We start from the raw sequence: 15528 nt of genomic DNA on the forward strand, positions 1-15528 counted from the left end.
AAAAATTGCTGTAAATTTACGGCCAATTTTGAACACTAAAATACCGCTTTTATGTTAAACAGTTTATTACTGTAGTTGGCAATGCATTGTGGGTAGTTAGCAATGCATTGTGGGTTACCAACATTAAAGCAACAAGACAAATGCTGTAAACGGTATGTTAATGTTTCAATTACATGACACTACCGTATTTTTTGGAAACTTGAGTTTTGACTGGAAATTTGGAGCATTGTGGCAATATAAACTATGTTTTTTGCCAATTTAAATTAAAATAACTAGACACCGCAAATGTTTTTGCCATCAAATCCTGGAGGACCCAATTACTCATAATTTGGATGTTGGAGACTCTTCAGAGGATGACTTTAGATGAAATTTGCTGCTCTTCATTGCTTGTTGTTCAACTCATATTTGGATTTATGTGTACCAATTTATAAACAGTAAGTTAATTCTTACTCATATTACCTAAAATGTTTTATATTAAACTAAAGTTCTGAGAATGCTGGATAGCGATATATAATATTGATGTTAATTCTTCTGGAGTGCCAGTAGAGGGTAGTTTTCGATTGTTTTGCAAAAGATGCAGCTGAGAGAATTTTGGGGGGAAATAAATAAAAGTGTCTCATATGTATCCAACAGTGGAGTTACAATACGATACAATTAATTTTTAATTATTTCTCTATTTATATTAATATTTATTAAATAAATTTATTATGTTTGTGTTTTGATTGTTAGTAGTTTTAAATTTTGATGTTGCAAATGTTAGCTAAATGCATTAGCGTTAGCTGTACCGGATGATGTATGGGTGTTGAACCTCAGACTACAACACAATCACATCGACGCAAACACCAGACTGGATGTTTGGTTGGCCTATACGCTATATTATTATATTATTTGACGTCACCTCCATTCTATTCTACTCATATGTTATGTTTCTTGTTGTGTCCCTACTCTGATCAAAACTGGCCCTTCTCCAAAAATTGTAGCATTCCATCACCCTGTAGGCTGATTTATGCTTCTGTGTAGTGGTGACGGCAGATCTACGCCATTAACGCAGACCCGATTACGACCCTACGCCATAGCCTGATGTGCACCTCTAAAAAGTCCTGACTACACATCACATCAATGCGCATGACGTGAACGTCGAAGGACTGTGATTGGTCTGCTCAGAATGTTGTTTCCGGTTCAGCACAACAACAACACAATTTTCAAACATTCGCAAATGACTTCTGTGTCGCCTACGCTTCAACATTTGTATTGACAACATTTGTTGTTTAATATTAATTAGCTGCAGCTGCGAATGCACACGTTCCATCTCCATTGCCATTGCTGTCAATGACCGGTGGAAAATTAAAGGAATTTGACAAGAGTCCCCCAAAACCATACAAAGACAAAGCCACACCAATCTAGTGGTATGGCGGTGAATTACTGTGGAAACGTCACTGGCTGTGACAAACTTTGTCCCCACGTCACACATGTGACCAATGTTTACATTTGGAGTAAATTAGACAGGTGCTTTTTTTGCTTCAATTTTTTTTTTACAAACTCTTACTTCTTCATTTTGAAGAACAACATGGACAATTATTTTTCAACCATTGTAAAGTCAAACCCTGATAAACATCAACAAAAAAAGCATTGAGCAGACAACCAGGGCGTGAACTGGAAAATCACCGGCATGCAAGCACTATGGAAACGATGCACAGCTGGAAGAGATTGACCAATCAACCCATAAGCAACCCAGAGCTATAAAAGCAGGAAAGGAAGATGGCACCCTGGTTTGGCTATTGACACTTGCAGTCCTGTGCAGCTGGAGACGTTGGCAAAAGATAACCAGAGAGGCAGCCGGTAAGCAGCAGAATTAAAAGATGAAATGTGCCAGCAGCGGCCATTACCACATGGCTTGACTCACTGGTGGAAATGTTTGGACAACTGTAGTATATATTGTAGAGGTAATTTGGGATTTGAGAATTGAGACACTGGTTTAATATTGACATTGACATTTAACGTATTCTAGCGTTTTTTGTTGTTGTTGTGTTAATTAAAACAATGTACTTTAATGAATTTGTCCTTTTATGGTATAAAAGTTTATTTAAAAATGAGATTTAAACACTAATTTGAAATTAGTTATTGACTGTGTGCAATTTAAAGAGTTGATTGACTGTTCTAAAATAGTTGTAGTTTAAGTGCTAGAGATTCAATGTTAATGGTGAATTGTTTAGTCAAATGCAACTGTTGACATTTTCTTTTTGTATTGTTTATTGAAGGTTTTCACCTAATGGAGAAAAGTTTCCACATTGCTCAAATAAAAGAAAAAAGAAAGGCACGGCCTCCCAAAGTATCAGTTCGTCAACTGTTCAGCACACTCCTGCTCGTCGTTTGTCCTTGACCAATCACCACTTCTGACCCAGCCTGTCCTGCTTGACCCGATTACGCCACATCTCCAGCCTGACCTACACGACCCGACTGCACCATCATTCTAGTTCCTGTCAGTTTTCACTGCCTGCCAACACGATGAAATAAAACCTATTCTGTTTCGAACCTGACATTCGCATTTCTTTCTGTACTAGATGGAAATATATGCATTCATGGACTGTAAAGTCATTTTCCCAAATAATACTGTTAAAACACAGTATATAGTTAAAAATGCAGCATACTGCAGCTCCTCACTTGCCTGCTCTTTACTGTGAATTCTGGTGATACACTTTTTCCTGGATTACAGACTAAATATTTTTACATTCCCAAGACTAAAATAACAGACTGGTAATGGCAATCCTGCTGACGGACTTTTACTGTGTTTTCTATAAATACAGGAATCAAGTTTTTCTGGATTACGGACTATTACTGTGAAACATTTTTACATTACCAAGACTGTAGAAGAACAGTATGTAAATGGCAACCCTGCTGCCAGCTCTTTACCGTTATTTTACGCTGAAATTTTTTACAGTGTATATTAGTGTTTACTCTGCCCATGGTTCTTACCCTATATTTTGAAAAGGATAAGCTGTATTGAAATGTGTATATATATGTATATATATTATAAACTTAGAAGACACACCAAAATTAGCATTTAAAATTTCAACATACTGCATAAATTGGGGTTCTCAATGTAAACGTATCATTGTAAAGTTGAGATAAAAGATTTCAACTACATCCCAATTTAAGTATACGGCTGGACAGTATGCTTATCATCCAAAACGTATACCGGTAATATACATTTATAAAACAATATGAACAATAGACATTTCTGGCCATACTGAGGTTGATGGCATTGCATCCATGTGGCATTTGCGAAGTGGCGTCTTCAGGCACTCACATGATTTGTTATACTGACTGTATATTGAGTAGACTGACCAACTGGTAAGATGTAGTTAGTGTAAATTTAAATCAAGTGATAAGTCCAGTGATGGATTTTCACCCACAGGTATCTATACTACTGTTTCTATTAATGGTTTTATGATCATCTGTAATAATTGTGACTTATTCTTTATTCAACAAGTTTCCTCAACAACTAATCGACCAAAGGAGACCTTGACCGATTCTGGTAGGACTCTATGAGAGGTATTCAACAATGATCTTTGTATTAACCTAAATGCTTCTCTGCTTTCCATCTATTCGCAATATTGTGAAAATTGTTGTACAGCAGAATGCCGACTTATGCACTCAATTGATTCCTGATCAGGGTCTGCAAACTGAAAAGTCTGCAAATCATATGCTCTTCTGTAGACATCATGTCAGCATGTACTAGTTAGTAGAGGTCCTGCGTTATCACAAATGAAAGACTTGAAATTACTCTCCCCCATGGAAAAGATCAGTGTTCAGAAATTCACTCAGAGCGTTTTCTGGTACACCGAAATGGTTCATAGACTCAGAATTTATTTGGCATTTAATGGAACACTCATATACAAGGAAAGTTTGGTAGGAGTGAGTTTCCAAATGCATGCTAATAATGTAGAGATTCTGTGCAGAATATAATGAGGAGCTGAGATTGATCTGCCTCTCATAAATGGCTGCGCCGACCGGCACAAAATGGCCGCACTGCGCGTCACAAAATTAACTTATTAAATAACGGTAGAAAACAACATAAAATGTTCACCTTAAAATGTCTATTGAACTTAATAATTGAAAAATGGATTGACAACTGTTGGCCTTCTGCATCATATCTTGAGATTATTTGAATCTCTGCTTACCAATGTGACATCCGTGTTTCGTCTTAAGCTGGCGCTGCAGATGCGCTGGCTTCATGCAACTGTTATCAAGTTTTGGGTGAGTTGCATCTTGTGGGTGTAAATCCAAATAAAACCTAATCTTCAACATGAAACCCGAATTTAAAAAAAAAAAAAAAAAAAAAAAAAAAAAGAAATTTGAATAACATTGAACATAATATTGGTTTTGTAAACTAATATTTTCCTAAAACATTTAATAATTATTTTTAAAGGATTTTTGCGTGTTTGTTTTGTTAAAAAAAATCTTGCGTACCCCCTGGAGTTCCTTCAAGTACCCTCAGGGGTATGCGTACCCCCATTTGAGAACCACTGTCAGCTGCCAAATTCTTTTTTTTTTTTTCCCCCCCAGAATCATCCATTAAAAGAAGAAAAGTGCAGACTCAAGAGTCACGGAAAAGAGGTATGCAATTTATGTTTTCAATTGATTAAACTGTCAAAACATACTGTGACTGAGATTGAGCACTATCTGGACTGTGGGAACATTATCTACAATTTCATTTAAAAAACATTTTTTTCTTCTTTCTTCAGAAACCACAAATAAAAGGCCGTGGACTGTCACTAAAGTTCGTGCAGTGGAAAAAACGTTAACGGACTTCATAGAAACAGGGAGAGTACCTGGTAAGACTGCCTGTGAAGCCTGCATTTCTGCGTCACCGGAGGCCCTGAAGACTCGGAGTTGGACCGCAGTTAAGTTTTATGTTAAAAATCGAATTACTGCCATTCAGCGGGAGAGTAGGAGGAGATAATTTAAGAGTTAAGATTCCTTAGTGTTTGTTCTAATTGATGCCAGGAGCCATTATTTGTTTTGTTGGTGTACAATCTTAAAGTTCTAATAGTATATAATTATCATTCATAGTACTCTTTTTTTTTTTTTTTCTTTTCTTTTCTTTCTTTTTTTTTTTTTAAATCATCCTTGTCTCAATATTTTCAGCCAAAGTTCCTAATATTGGGCTGTCTAGAAAATGTTTAAAATACTAAATGTTTCATGGAAAATATAGTTTATGAAGTCTACACTTTTTTTTCTCACTAACAGCAGTATTGTATAAATATACCTAATCTTTGATTAAATTTGAATTTGAAATCTCTGTTGCCTTGTGGTTTAGACCATTACATCTGGTAAAAGGTCAAGGTAAAAACATTATTAATCTATTTATACAAGTTATATACATATAAAACTGTGTTTTTTAAGTGATTTGAGCTGATGAGTCCATAGTTGGTCACCACACTTAAAATCTCGACTAATCTTTTTTATAGTGAGCCTGTCCCGCTGCTCAACTCACTGCCATTTGCGCTGGGATAACTATCACCACATCAACTGTATCAATACGGTGGTACCTCACTCGTGTAAATGTTTGCAAATACAAGTACTATATTGACTCGTAGACACAATCGTCTTCCTCGTCTGCTCTTTTTATTTTTTACAGTGAAACATTTTTTCTTACAGTATTCCTGGTTTTGACGTGATTAAGGTGTGCTGTGAATATTCCACAAAGATCACCTATTCCTGTTTGCATTGTTCTCTTTGTTATAATATACAAGTTAAATTGTTCTAGTGTTGCTGAAACCAATGAAATCAGAACTCAAGAAAAGAAACCTGCCACCAAACTACCACTGAACAGGTGTCTGCAGAAGGTGTATGACAACCATCCTGCTGAACAAAGTATACTGTAATGTGGTGGGCTGACATCTCTTATTCAGGTAGAACCAGATTTTCTAATATATATATATTAAATGAGTTTACTGTATATACAAATACACTGAATATTAAGTTGCTGTCTGTTGAACACCAATTTGACCTGTGAATGGTTTACTGCTTATGTAAGTAGATGTTACTATCTCATGCAGGGGAAAAAATGGTTGGAAAAGTGTTGTTACATAGTGTAATAGACTTCCTGTAGCCGGTCCCCATGGTGATAAAAATTTCAGGAAAAAGTGTTTATGCTGAAAGGGTTATTACAAAGTGTAATAAACTTTCTGTGGCTGGTCCCCACGGTGACGGTCCCCATTGTGATCCAAATTTCAGGAAAAAATGTTTATGTTGAGTGTATCCATATTTTGAAGTGATTTTTACCTGGAGAAAACAATAAGAATTTAGCAATTATAACCAGATTTTTAAACCATTCAGAAAGGGTGGGTCCCACCAGGACTCTCCATGTCAGGTAAAACTAATAGACCCCACCAAGTAATAAAAACCCGTTCGTGCGTGCGTGCGTGCGTGCGTGCGTGTGTGTGTGTGCGTGTGTGTGTGTGAGTGAATGAACAGAAGTGTACAGTCAGCCAAACTCCATTCAAAATGAATACGGGAGTCGGGAGGTGCCGTCCGTGCTCCAGGTGCTTTATTGTGCTGCACTGTCGCATCCAAAAATGAATCGGAGTGAAAAGACGATGCCTTCGAAGGTGCAAACAATATGACCAGCTCTCACCAAACGACGGACTGACGAAAATACTACAAAAATGGCCGCCACAGTACTTCCTTCCTGTCAAACGGCTGTTAAAATAATAGCACGAAGGAAAAATGCACTTCGTGAGATATTGGACAGAACATTGACCATTGTTTCCAATTTAAATACGCGAACCATAAATATGCATGGCGTTTGTTACAAGCCTCACTAACGCGAGCTGCGATATCGAGGTGTGCATGCAGATATATGTGATATATTTTCATATATGATTTTTTTTTTTTTTTAACTGTTATCAGAAGCTCTTGAAGGCGTTTGGACACTCGAAGGCACAGCATTTGGTTTCAGGAGAGGATACCGATGAAAATGGGCGCTGCAAATACTCCAAAGCAGTACTTTTTCCACCAGTGTGTGTGTATGTCATATCCAGCAGAGTAACCACATTTTATATCGTTCCTCGTTCTTCATAGGCAGGCGGTGGAAACTTTCCTTTGTCCATTTCTTCTGTATGTTTCCACAACTTCTAAAAGCACATTTCACCATTTTGACGTCCTTCCGTGAACGCTCTGCATAGCAGACCAAGGTGAATACGAGTGGCACAGCACTCCCCTCTATTGTGGTGCCATTACGCATAGAAAAAAAATAGTCCCGCAGAATTAAATGAATCACGGCAGTTTGGTGAGACATTGTTTTGGCTGCAGGGGGGTTTTGAACATTGGGCTGCGTTTTTAATTTATTTGACTATGTTAGATCTGTGAATATTGGTTTTTATTAGCATGCTAACTGGCCATATTGACTTGCATTAGCATAATCACTGTGGAGCCCTGAAAATAATAAAAGACTAACAAACGATACACAATCTTTCTCAATCAACTCCACTGACGAATTACCCCCCCTTAACTCAAAGATTAAGCCTGATGTAAAAAATTCTGAACTTCCGCTTTAAGGCCGAGTTATGCTTCCGCGTCAAACCTGCGCAGTCAAGGAAGACCCGATTTACGACCCTTCGCCGTAGCCCTATGTGCAGCTCCACAATTTTCTGACTGGTTGACGCGTCAACGCTTGTGACGTGGCGCAAATGGACTGTGATTGGTCCGCTCAGACTGTTGTTTCCGGTTCAACGCGGAATCACCGCCATTTCCAATCATTGTTTTGCTACACGCAAAATGGACCAAGCCGACGAGAGTATCATCGAAAAGCAAGTATGACAACTTCTACAATGTCTCGTCAAGACATTCTAAAGACTGACAAATGGCAAGGTCACCGCTTGCATAAAAAATGGAAGACCGACCGAGACAAGCATGTGAGTGTTCGCAAGCGAATGGCCACCCGAAGCAGTCGGCCAAAAAACTGCCAGCTTTTTATCACTTTATGTCGTATTTTTGGTTGGTGCACTTCATCATTTATTGTGTAGATATGTTTGCTGTGAGTCTGTGCCTTAACTACATGTCACACTTCAAGTATATGTAGAATAAAGCACAGGTTTGGTGTCAAAAGAGTTGTTTTGATCTTTAATTTTCAACAACGGTTCACACACACACTTGATGTATCATCAATGATTGAGAGTGCCTCGGTGCTTTTATGATAACGGATGGGGGGAAGAAGGAGAGGAGTCGATGATGGCTTTCCCCACTTTATTGTGGCAACAATAAAATAAATAACAAAATCAAAGTGGGCTGCCGCAACATGCGTCCGCTAACGTTCACTTTGTCCCGTTCTTTCCACTTGCTTCCTGCTACGTCACCGCTCCCTAGTCTGAGTGCCTCTTAAAGGACCCGCACATAGTTTTAGATCGAGCGCAAGGAAGGAGATCCAAGTTTTTGAAGAGTTGGAGGAAGAAGAGGAGGTTGGAATTTTATGTTGGACCTAACATGTATTAGCCAGACGCTAATCAGGATGCAAACAATGTGCCTAGACTACCTGACATGGAATGGAGACAAGACCCATTGAGATTACAAGATTGGTAAGATATAGGCTGTAATTATTTTCATGATTTGAAGATGCAGGCATTTGCACATAATTTTATGTTTTTTTCTATCATATGACATTGTTTAAAAAAATAATAATCAGACTGCATGTTCATTTTGGCAGATCCGGCAGCGCTCATGCATATAAAATAATAATATAAAAACGTTTGGGGGGGGGAGTAGATGAGTCGTTGATGGCTTTCTACACTTTATTGTGGCAACAATAAGAAAACAAAATAATAGCGGACTGCCGCCACATTCGACCGCAAAGTTTTGCTTCTCGCTCATCTCCGCCTCGCCTCGTATAGGCCTTGGGGTGGACCCTGAAAAAGTGCCTAGAAAATGAGTTTCGTTCCACTGTCTGGGCACTACTTGTTTAATGCATTTTTTGATAGATAATACCCTCCAGAACTTTGGGTTTAAAGTTCACCCAACGTTTCACTGCACCAATTTTGTCAAAAGCCAGGAATATATATATATAGGGAAATAACAAAAAACGAAAATCTGGTGCTGCCATTTCTGGTTGTAAAATGTCTTACATTAAATTAGGCAACACAAAATCTTTCTCAAACGTCATACATACATGTACTTATTATCAGAAACAAGTATTGGTGGTTTAGTATACTCATATGTGAATTTAGATCATTAAATGTAGCAAATCTGTGCAAAAACATCACTTCAACTAGAGGTTGAGCACATGAAGCACATATGTTACATTTATCTAAAAGATTTTATATATGAAAACAATTCACAACCTACTATGTAATGAAAGGTGCACAAGAAGCAGCACACATTGGCCAAAAATGGCCAAAAATGGCTGAAAATACTACCATGCCCCTCGAAACTGGAACAAGACAAAATGGACTGGATGAAAATACCGTAGATGCATTAAGAGCCCAGATAATTGTAACAAAGAGTATTTATTAAAGTGTCAGATTATGTCACAGCATGTCATTTACACCCCCACCCCTGCCTCTCACACACACACACACACAAAATAAAAAAAAAATAAAAAATTATATATATATATATATATATATATATATATATATATATATATATATATATATATATATATATCAAATGTGCATTCACAATAAAACCATGGCACTTCATTGGAACATCCATTTTTTTGGGCAGTCAAATTGAACAAAGGTCTATGTTTTGGGAAAAGGGAAAACATACTTTTTTTTTTTAAGTGTTAAAATGGAGAGTACCATCTTGATAATGAATCAAAACATAGGACAGATTTTACATGGTGGGTGATTACTCATCAATATCACTATCATCAGTGTCATTATCCCATGTGCCTCTTTTGGTTTCCTTTGAAATATTTTCACAGTTCTGGAAATGGCATAAATCTGTACAAGACATTTTTGCAGACAAGCATGAACATCTTTCAGTCTCACACTTGCTTATCTTGCAACCACAGTGGACTACCTGTAGCACACTATGTGGGGCAGGATTTCTAGTCATCCATGTTACTGTTAATTCACCATCCTCAATGTCCCATCCATTGCCAATTGGTGAAGAGGCACACATCTTACCAATCAGAGAATGTCGCATTACTGCTGCTTGGTAGTTTGCCCTTTTGCTGTGTTGGAAGAAAGCATCACTTGTTGGAGGAATGGACAGTTCTGGCAAAGCTAACGATGCCATACAGAATGCTTTGTATCTTGCATCGTTGACATTTTTGGCAGCTGACTGGCCATACAGATGGCACACATATTTGCTCAATGCCTCAAATGTAGACTGGTAAAGGTTAAAACTACTACCCAGATCTGTAAACGCAGTCAGGTATTCTTCTTGCTGACAAGCAAGAGAAAATGTCTTTGTTTTGCCCTTGCCATGAAAGGCACTGGTCGAGTCACAACCTGTGAATGTATGGATGCCAATGAGGGCTGAACAAACACTTGGGCCAAGAGCTGGTTTTCCAACCAGATGTTGTGCTAGCCATTTGTTTAGTGTGACTTTCTTAGCTTACCTCAGTAGATTTGGTTGCTAATGTAGCCGATGACTGAGGTATCCTGTCCAAAAATTTCTCTGTTGTTGATAATGTCTCAAAAAATAAACATTTCAGACATGGTGCGCTGGAAAGGGGTGTGAAAAACCAACTGGGGGAAATCACGCTTCAATCTTCTTTTCAGCAAAACCTACCTGAAACAAAGTTAAAGGGAAAGATGAGCACAAGACACACATATTCACATCACACACCCCCACATTCACTCTTGCACTTATATTTCTCACTCACACAAATACACCAAAGAATAAAATTAAACATTCTCTCAAAGCCTTTTTTAGATACTAAATATAAAAGAAATTTTAAAAAATTGTACGAAGATTTATAAATTACCTGTAGTCTGAAGCATCAAGATCCTCATGGTTCTTCATGGTGTTCACGAACAACCTTCTTAGCTTGTCCATTCTGAGCACTTCTTTGTCAACGATAATCCTTTGACGGACCACTTGTTCACAAAAGAGTTTGTAGCTCTCAGCATAGGGTTGTCTGAAACACACATACTTAGGATGTGCAAAGAGTAACGCTTTCAATGCTTTGGCTAAAGGCAAGCAGAATACAAGTGACATGTTGTTGACCAATTGTTCAATCTTTGAAATGTGTAATTTTAGCAAAGTGTCAATGGAATAGTGCAATGTAATAACTCACATTTCTTCGTCCCTCGTTGCAGTTTGTGTTGCTGTTGACTTGGTTAAGAACCTGGTGTAATCTCGGTAACAGGATTTATGGTATGGCACCTCCATTGCAACAGTCTTTGTCTTTGATATGTAGAAGGATTGAAGAGTCTTTCTTCATCTCTGCTGCCTGCAGCAACCGGCCTTTACACAAAAAAGAATTATAATAAGTATTATTGTCACATCACCGCTTTTCACAGTATATGCACATCACAGATTTAAAAGTAAAGGGTTTGTTGAGGTTGGTGGGGGGGTTGCTGTGATCTATGTGAGGGGCACAGCTAACCCGAGTTTGGTAGCCACTGTTGGATTCACTCGATAAATCATTCAGCAGCTCGCGTTTTTACTAAACTATAGCCTTAAAATTAACAACAAATTATTTTCAGTCCATTAATAAATATCGGTCATATTGTTAAAAAAAAAAAAAGGGCGCCTGTGTGTGATGCACATACCTGCCGACAATGTGTCTGCTTTGGCGAGATGATCCCTCTGCCGTTTGCCTTCCGATCCCAAACGAGCATACTTTGAAACTTTTTTTTTTACAAATGATGCAGATGGCTGGAAGGACAGGGTCAGCAGAAGCGATGGGCAAACCTGAACGGGAACGAAGTTTTTTACTGGGAGTTTCAGACGCTTCTGCAACTTCGCTAGTACTCGCAGGGTGGTCAGAATGGCTTGCCTTCAACAATTTCTGTATATCAGTAACACGCCGGTAGCATGTAGTGTTGAATCCAGCTTCACCAGGAATATTTTAGAAAATCCATATCCACGCAATGTTGGTATATTTCTGCAAGATACTTGTTAGCGTCGTGAAGACAAAGCCACGTTTTAAGCAGGTTCTGTTCGTGTTCCACCGTTGATAAGTGAAGTCCAAGACGTCCTCATTCTTCACGGAAAAAAGATGCATGTAGCATCATTTAATTCCCACGTTCTGCACTCTCTTTTTAACTTTTTTTCTCCATTCGCTCCTCACTCTCAGATGTTGTAGTCGCCATTGTTGATATCTGGTTGTTATGGTGAGGAGAAAGCGGCTACCTGATTGGCTCATGTGACCAAAATCACACCACTCCCGACCTAATGGCACTACGCGCACACCAGAGATCAATGCGCCTCAACGCAAAATACTCCCGGGGTTTCAACACCGTGAACAAAAAATTGACACGTTTTCAGAGGGTGAACTCCACGGATTCTTACTTAGAACTAATAAATCTATTTTATGAAGAAGAAATTATTTAGTGCCCCTGGTAGCGGAGCGAAACTGAACGAAAAGGTAGGTGACCTGACGGCCTAGTACTACCAGCTACTGCTACTTCCAGTTCCAGTACTTTTGTCGGTCATATGTAAAAACACCAAATGTGAAAGTGAGTCAAGACTTTTACAGTCATCAGAGCGCAAAATGGGTTCCCGCTTCTCCATCCCTCAAGGTGAAGTTGCAAATTTTCATCATTTAAAGCCCTCTTCTCTCCTTTGTGTTATTCTTGCTGTTTTACTAAAGTAGTATATTTCTGTTATCAGGTGGACCCTTGAGGATTGTGATGATTGGTAATAAAGTTGCACCGATACCGATACCAGTATCGGCAGGGGGCGCCGATCTGGCCCGAATTGGTGGTATCGGTATCGACGAGTACCAACATTTAGGGCGCCGATACCATCTACTGGCATCACTTTAGCGCAAATGAACTGTCCTCCCCACGTGAGCCAACTTCCCAAATCCCGAAGCATGACACCTGTATGTCTTTGTCTCGAAATTACCAAACGAAATTAACACCTTCGTCTTCAATATTAAGGATATTCACTACAACGAATATCCGCGACGTTACGCTGCTTTTTTAACATGGCATTCACTAATGATTAGCATGCATAAGCTAACGCTTACTGTAGTATCGCTGATTGGATCAGAAAGGTTAAGACCGTGAGAGACTAAGCAAACTCATGGTTTCATGATGAACAATGAGTGGCAAATTAAGAGCGCCGTACTTCAAACTCGTCCTGTTTATGAAAATCGATTGTCATATTATGCTGGTGTTGTGCAGTAATGAGCAGAAGTGACTTCTGTGGCCAGAAAACACTCAAGCGGCACAGCGCGCACACTAGATATCATCGATAGCAACCTAGATGTCCTATGTCCGAACCCATTCCAACTCTTGCGCGCTCATACTAGATATCATCAAATAGCAACCTAGATGTTCTACATTAGATCCCATGCCATTAGCAGCTAATGTGAGCCCAGAGCGACGCGTAGCCCATATACTACATTGATGAATTAGAAACCGCCATGACTGAATGGAAGTTAAGCAGGCCAAATCAATCCATACCAGTGACTATAGATAATGCTGCACATACTGTTAATTCAGCACATGTTACAGATGGACTCGGATCACAAATAGGATGTTTTGGTAAATATAGCTGCTAAGAGAGCTGCAGCAATCAACAGTGTGCCCCAATTTACAAATAGTAAAGATTGTTCTCAGCACTTACAGTATATACAACATTTCTTCAGATCAGTAAGAACTAAGCACATAAATATTATGCACTAAAATGCTTGTTTATATGATGGAACTGTTATTTTTGCTTGTTAGCAAAAAAAAAAAATAAATAACAGTTGTATTTTCTGTTTCAGAGCATTAAATGGATTGAATTGTATCGAAATGCATCCAAGTGACCTCTCCCGGCCCCCGTGCCTTCCTGCTTGTCTTGCAGGTGGGAAGGTTTACAGAAGAAGAACAAAATTGCATACAAGCTCTGCAGAAACTATTTGGTCCTGAGGCATCCCGACACATGATTGTTCTATTCACACGAGGAGACGAGCTTGGTGGAGCAACAATACAGGAGCATGTGTCAAGTGGCCATCCAACACTTCAAGAGCTGGTCAGGAGATGTGGTGGCCGTTATCATGTGTTCAACAATAAGAAAATTTGTAAAAGACGTCAGGTGGTGCACCTGATTAAGATGATCGACAACATAGTGGCAAGCAACGGGGGCAAACACTTCAGTGATGAGATGTTTGAAGCGGCGGAAAAAGAGATCACGACCCTGAATCTTGACAGAAATGTTTCAAAAGGGAAGCCTCACAACTTCGTGTTCATGAGGGAACTGTTCGAGAGAATCGTTGAGTTTCAACACATACTCGCTCAAACATTGTCCCAGGCACCAAGCAATCTCAGATCAGGCAAGGCAGTCACAAACCCCCTTGCTCCTACACACAGAAAACTTTCAGTTTAATGTAGCTGTGTGAGCCGTTTCTAAACATATACCATGATAAAAATATAGCACGGTGTAACCCTCAATCTCTACCATTTGAAAGGCTGGTTTAGAATTCCCTTGCAAATACTGTGAAATTCCTGTAATTTTTTTTCTCCGCTTATTAATTTGTCAGTGTTGAGTAGGGAGGGAGCGCCGTCATGCGATTGCACTGATTCAGCTGCGACTCTGTGTTGAAATGACAAGCTGCCTCAGTCGCAAGCTAAGGAGTTTGGGAGTTTGAAGTAATGATGATCAATGTTTGCGCAGTTAGCCAATTTCTTCGTTGATGCATGAACTATTTACACATGCTTGTAATACATACTGCCTGTTTGTGTAATGAAAAAACAACAAAACATTGTAATGTGAAGAAGTATCCATATGTTGATGAGTGCTGTAGCCTTCATTTATGATGAATACAATTTTTATCAACACATATTCAATGTTTGTGCATATTCACACTCTCTATCCATGGGCGTAGTATTGTATAGGGACATAATCCGTGTTGTCACAGATTACTTGAAAAAAGTAATTTAATTACAGATTATTGATTATGCCTCGAAAAAGTAATCTAGTTAGTACTTCACTGATTACTTAATTATTAAAGTAACTAAGTTACTTTAAAAGTAAATTAGGTGGGAGCGACGACAAAGCATTAGATTATACATAGACCATTCTATTGATTATAATTTGATGTAGATGAGGAAAATTATTAAGGATTTCCTTATTTGTAAAACGGATTCTAAAACACAAGATGCTTTCAATATTGCTGATTTTAACAGAAGGGGCAATGCGCTATGTAAAGAACGTAGCTGCTTATTCAGCTGCACTAGCCCTACATAAAAATACGAGTTTTATTCTCGTACTATTAATTCGACATTTATTCTCGTATTAATAGTCCGATTTTTTTCCCCCACCCCATACCAGTGTTTTTCAACCGGTGTGCTGTGAGAGATCGTCAGGTGTGCCGCGAGAAATTATCTAATGTCACATTTATATATGGCGGGAAACACT

At 38.7% G+C, this 15528-nt stretch overlaps 1 protein-coding gene across 1 annotated transcript; it reads left to right on the plus strand.

Moving 5' to 3' along the window:
* Positions 1–13920: 13920 nt before the first annotated feature.
* On the plus strand, positions 13921–14541 carry LOC130905537 (GTPase IMAP family member 7-like; the record flags this gene model as incomplete). The annotated part of the gene is made up of 1 exon (XM_057819054.1): positions 13921–14541. A coding segment is annotated over one exon (576 nt), but the record flags the coding sequence as incomplete, so codon positions are not given.
* Between the last annotated feature and the right edge of the window lie 987 nt (positions 14542–15528).

Source organism: Corythoichthys intestinalis, chromosome 17 (genome assembly GCF_030265065.1).
Source record: "Corythoichthys intestinalis isolate RoL2023-P3 chromosome 17, ASM3026506v1, whole genome shotgun sequence".
Classification (NCBI taxonomy): domain Eukaryota; kingdom Metazoa; phylum Chordata; class Actinopteri; order Syngnathiformes; family Syngnathidae; genus Corythoichthys; species Corythoichthys intestinalis.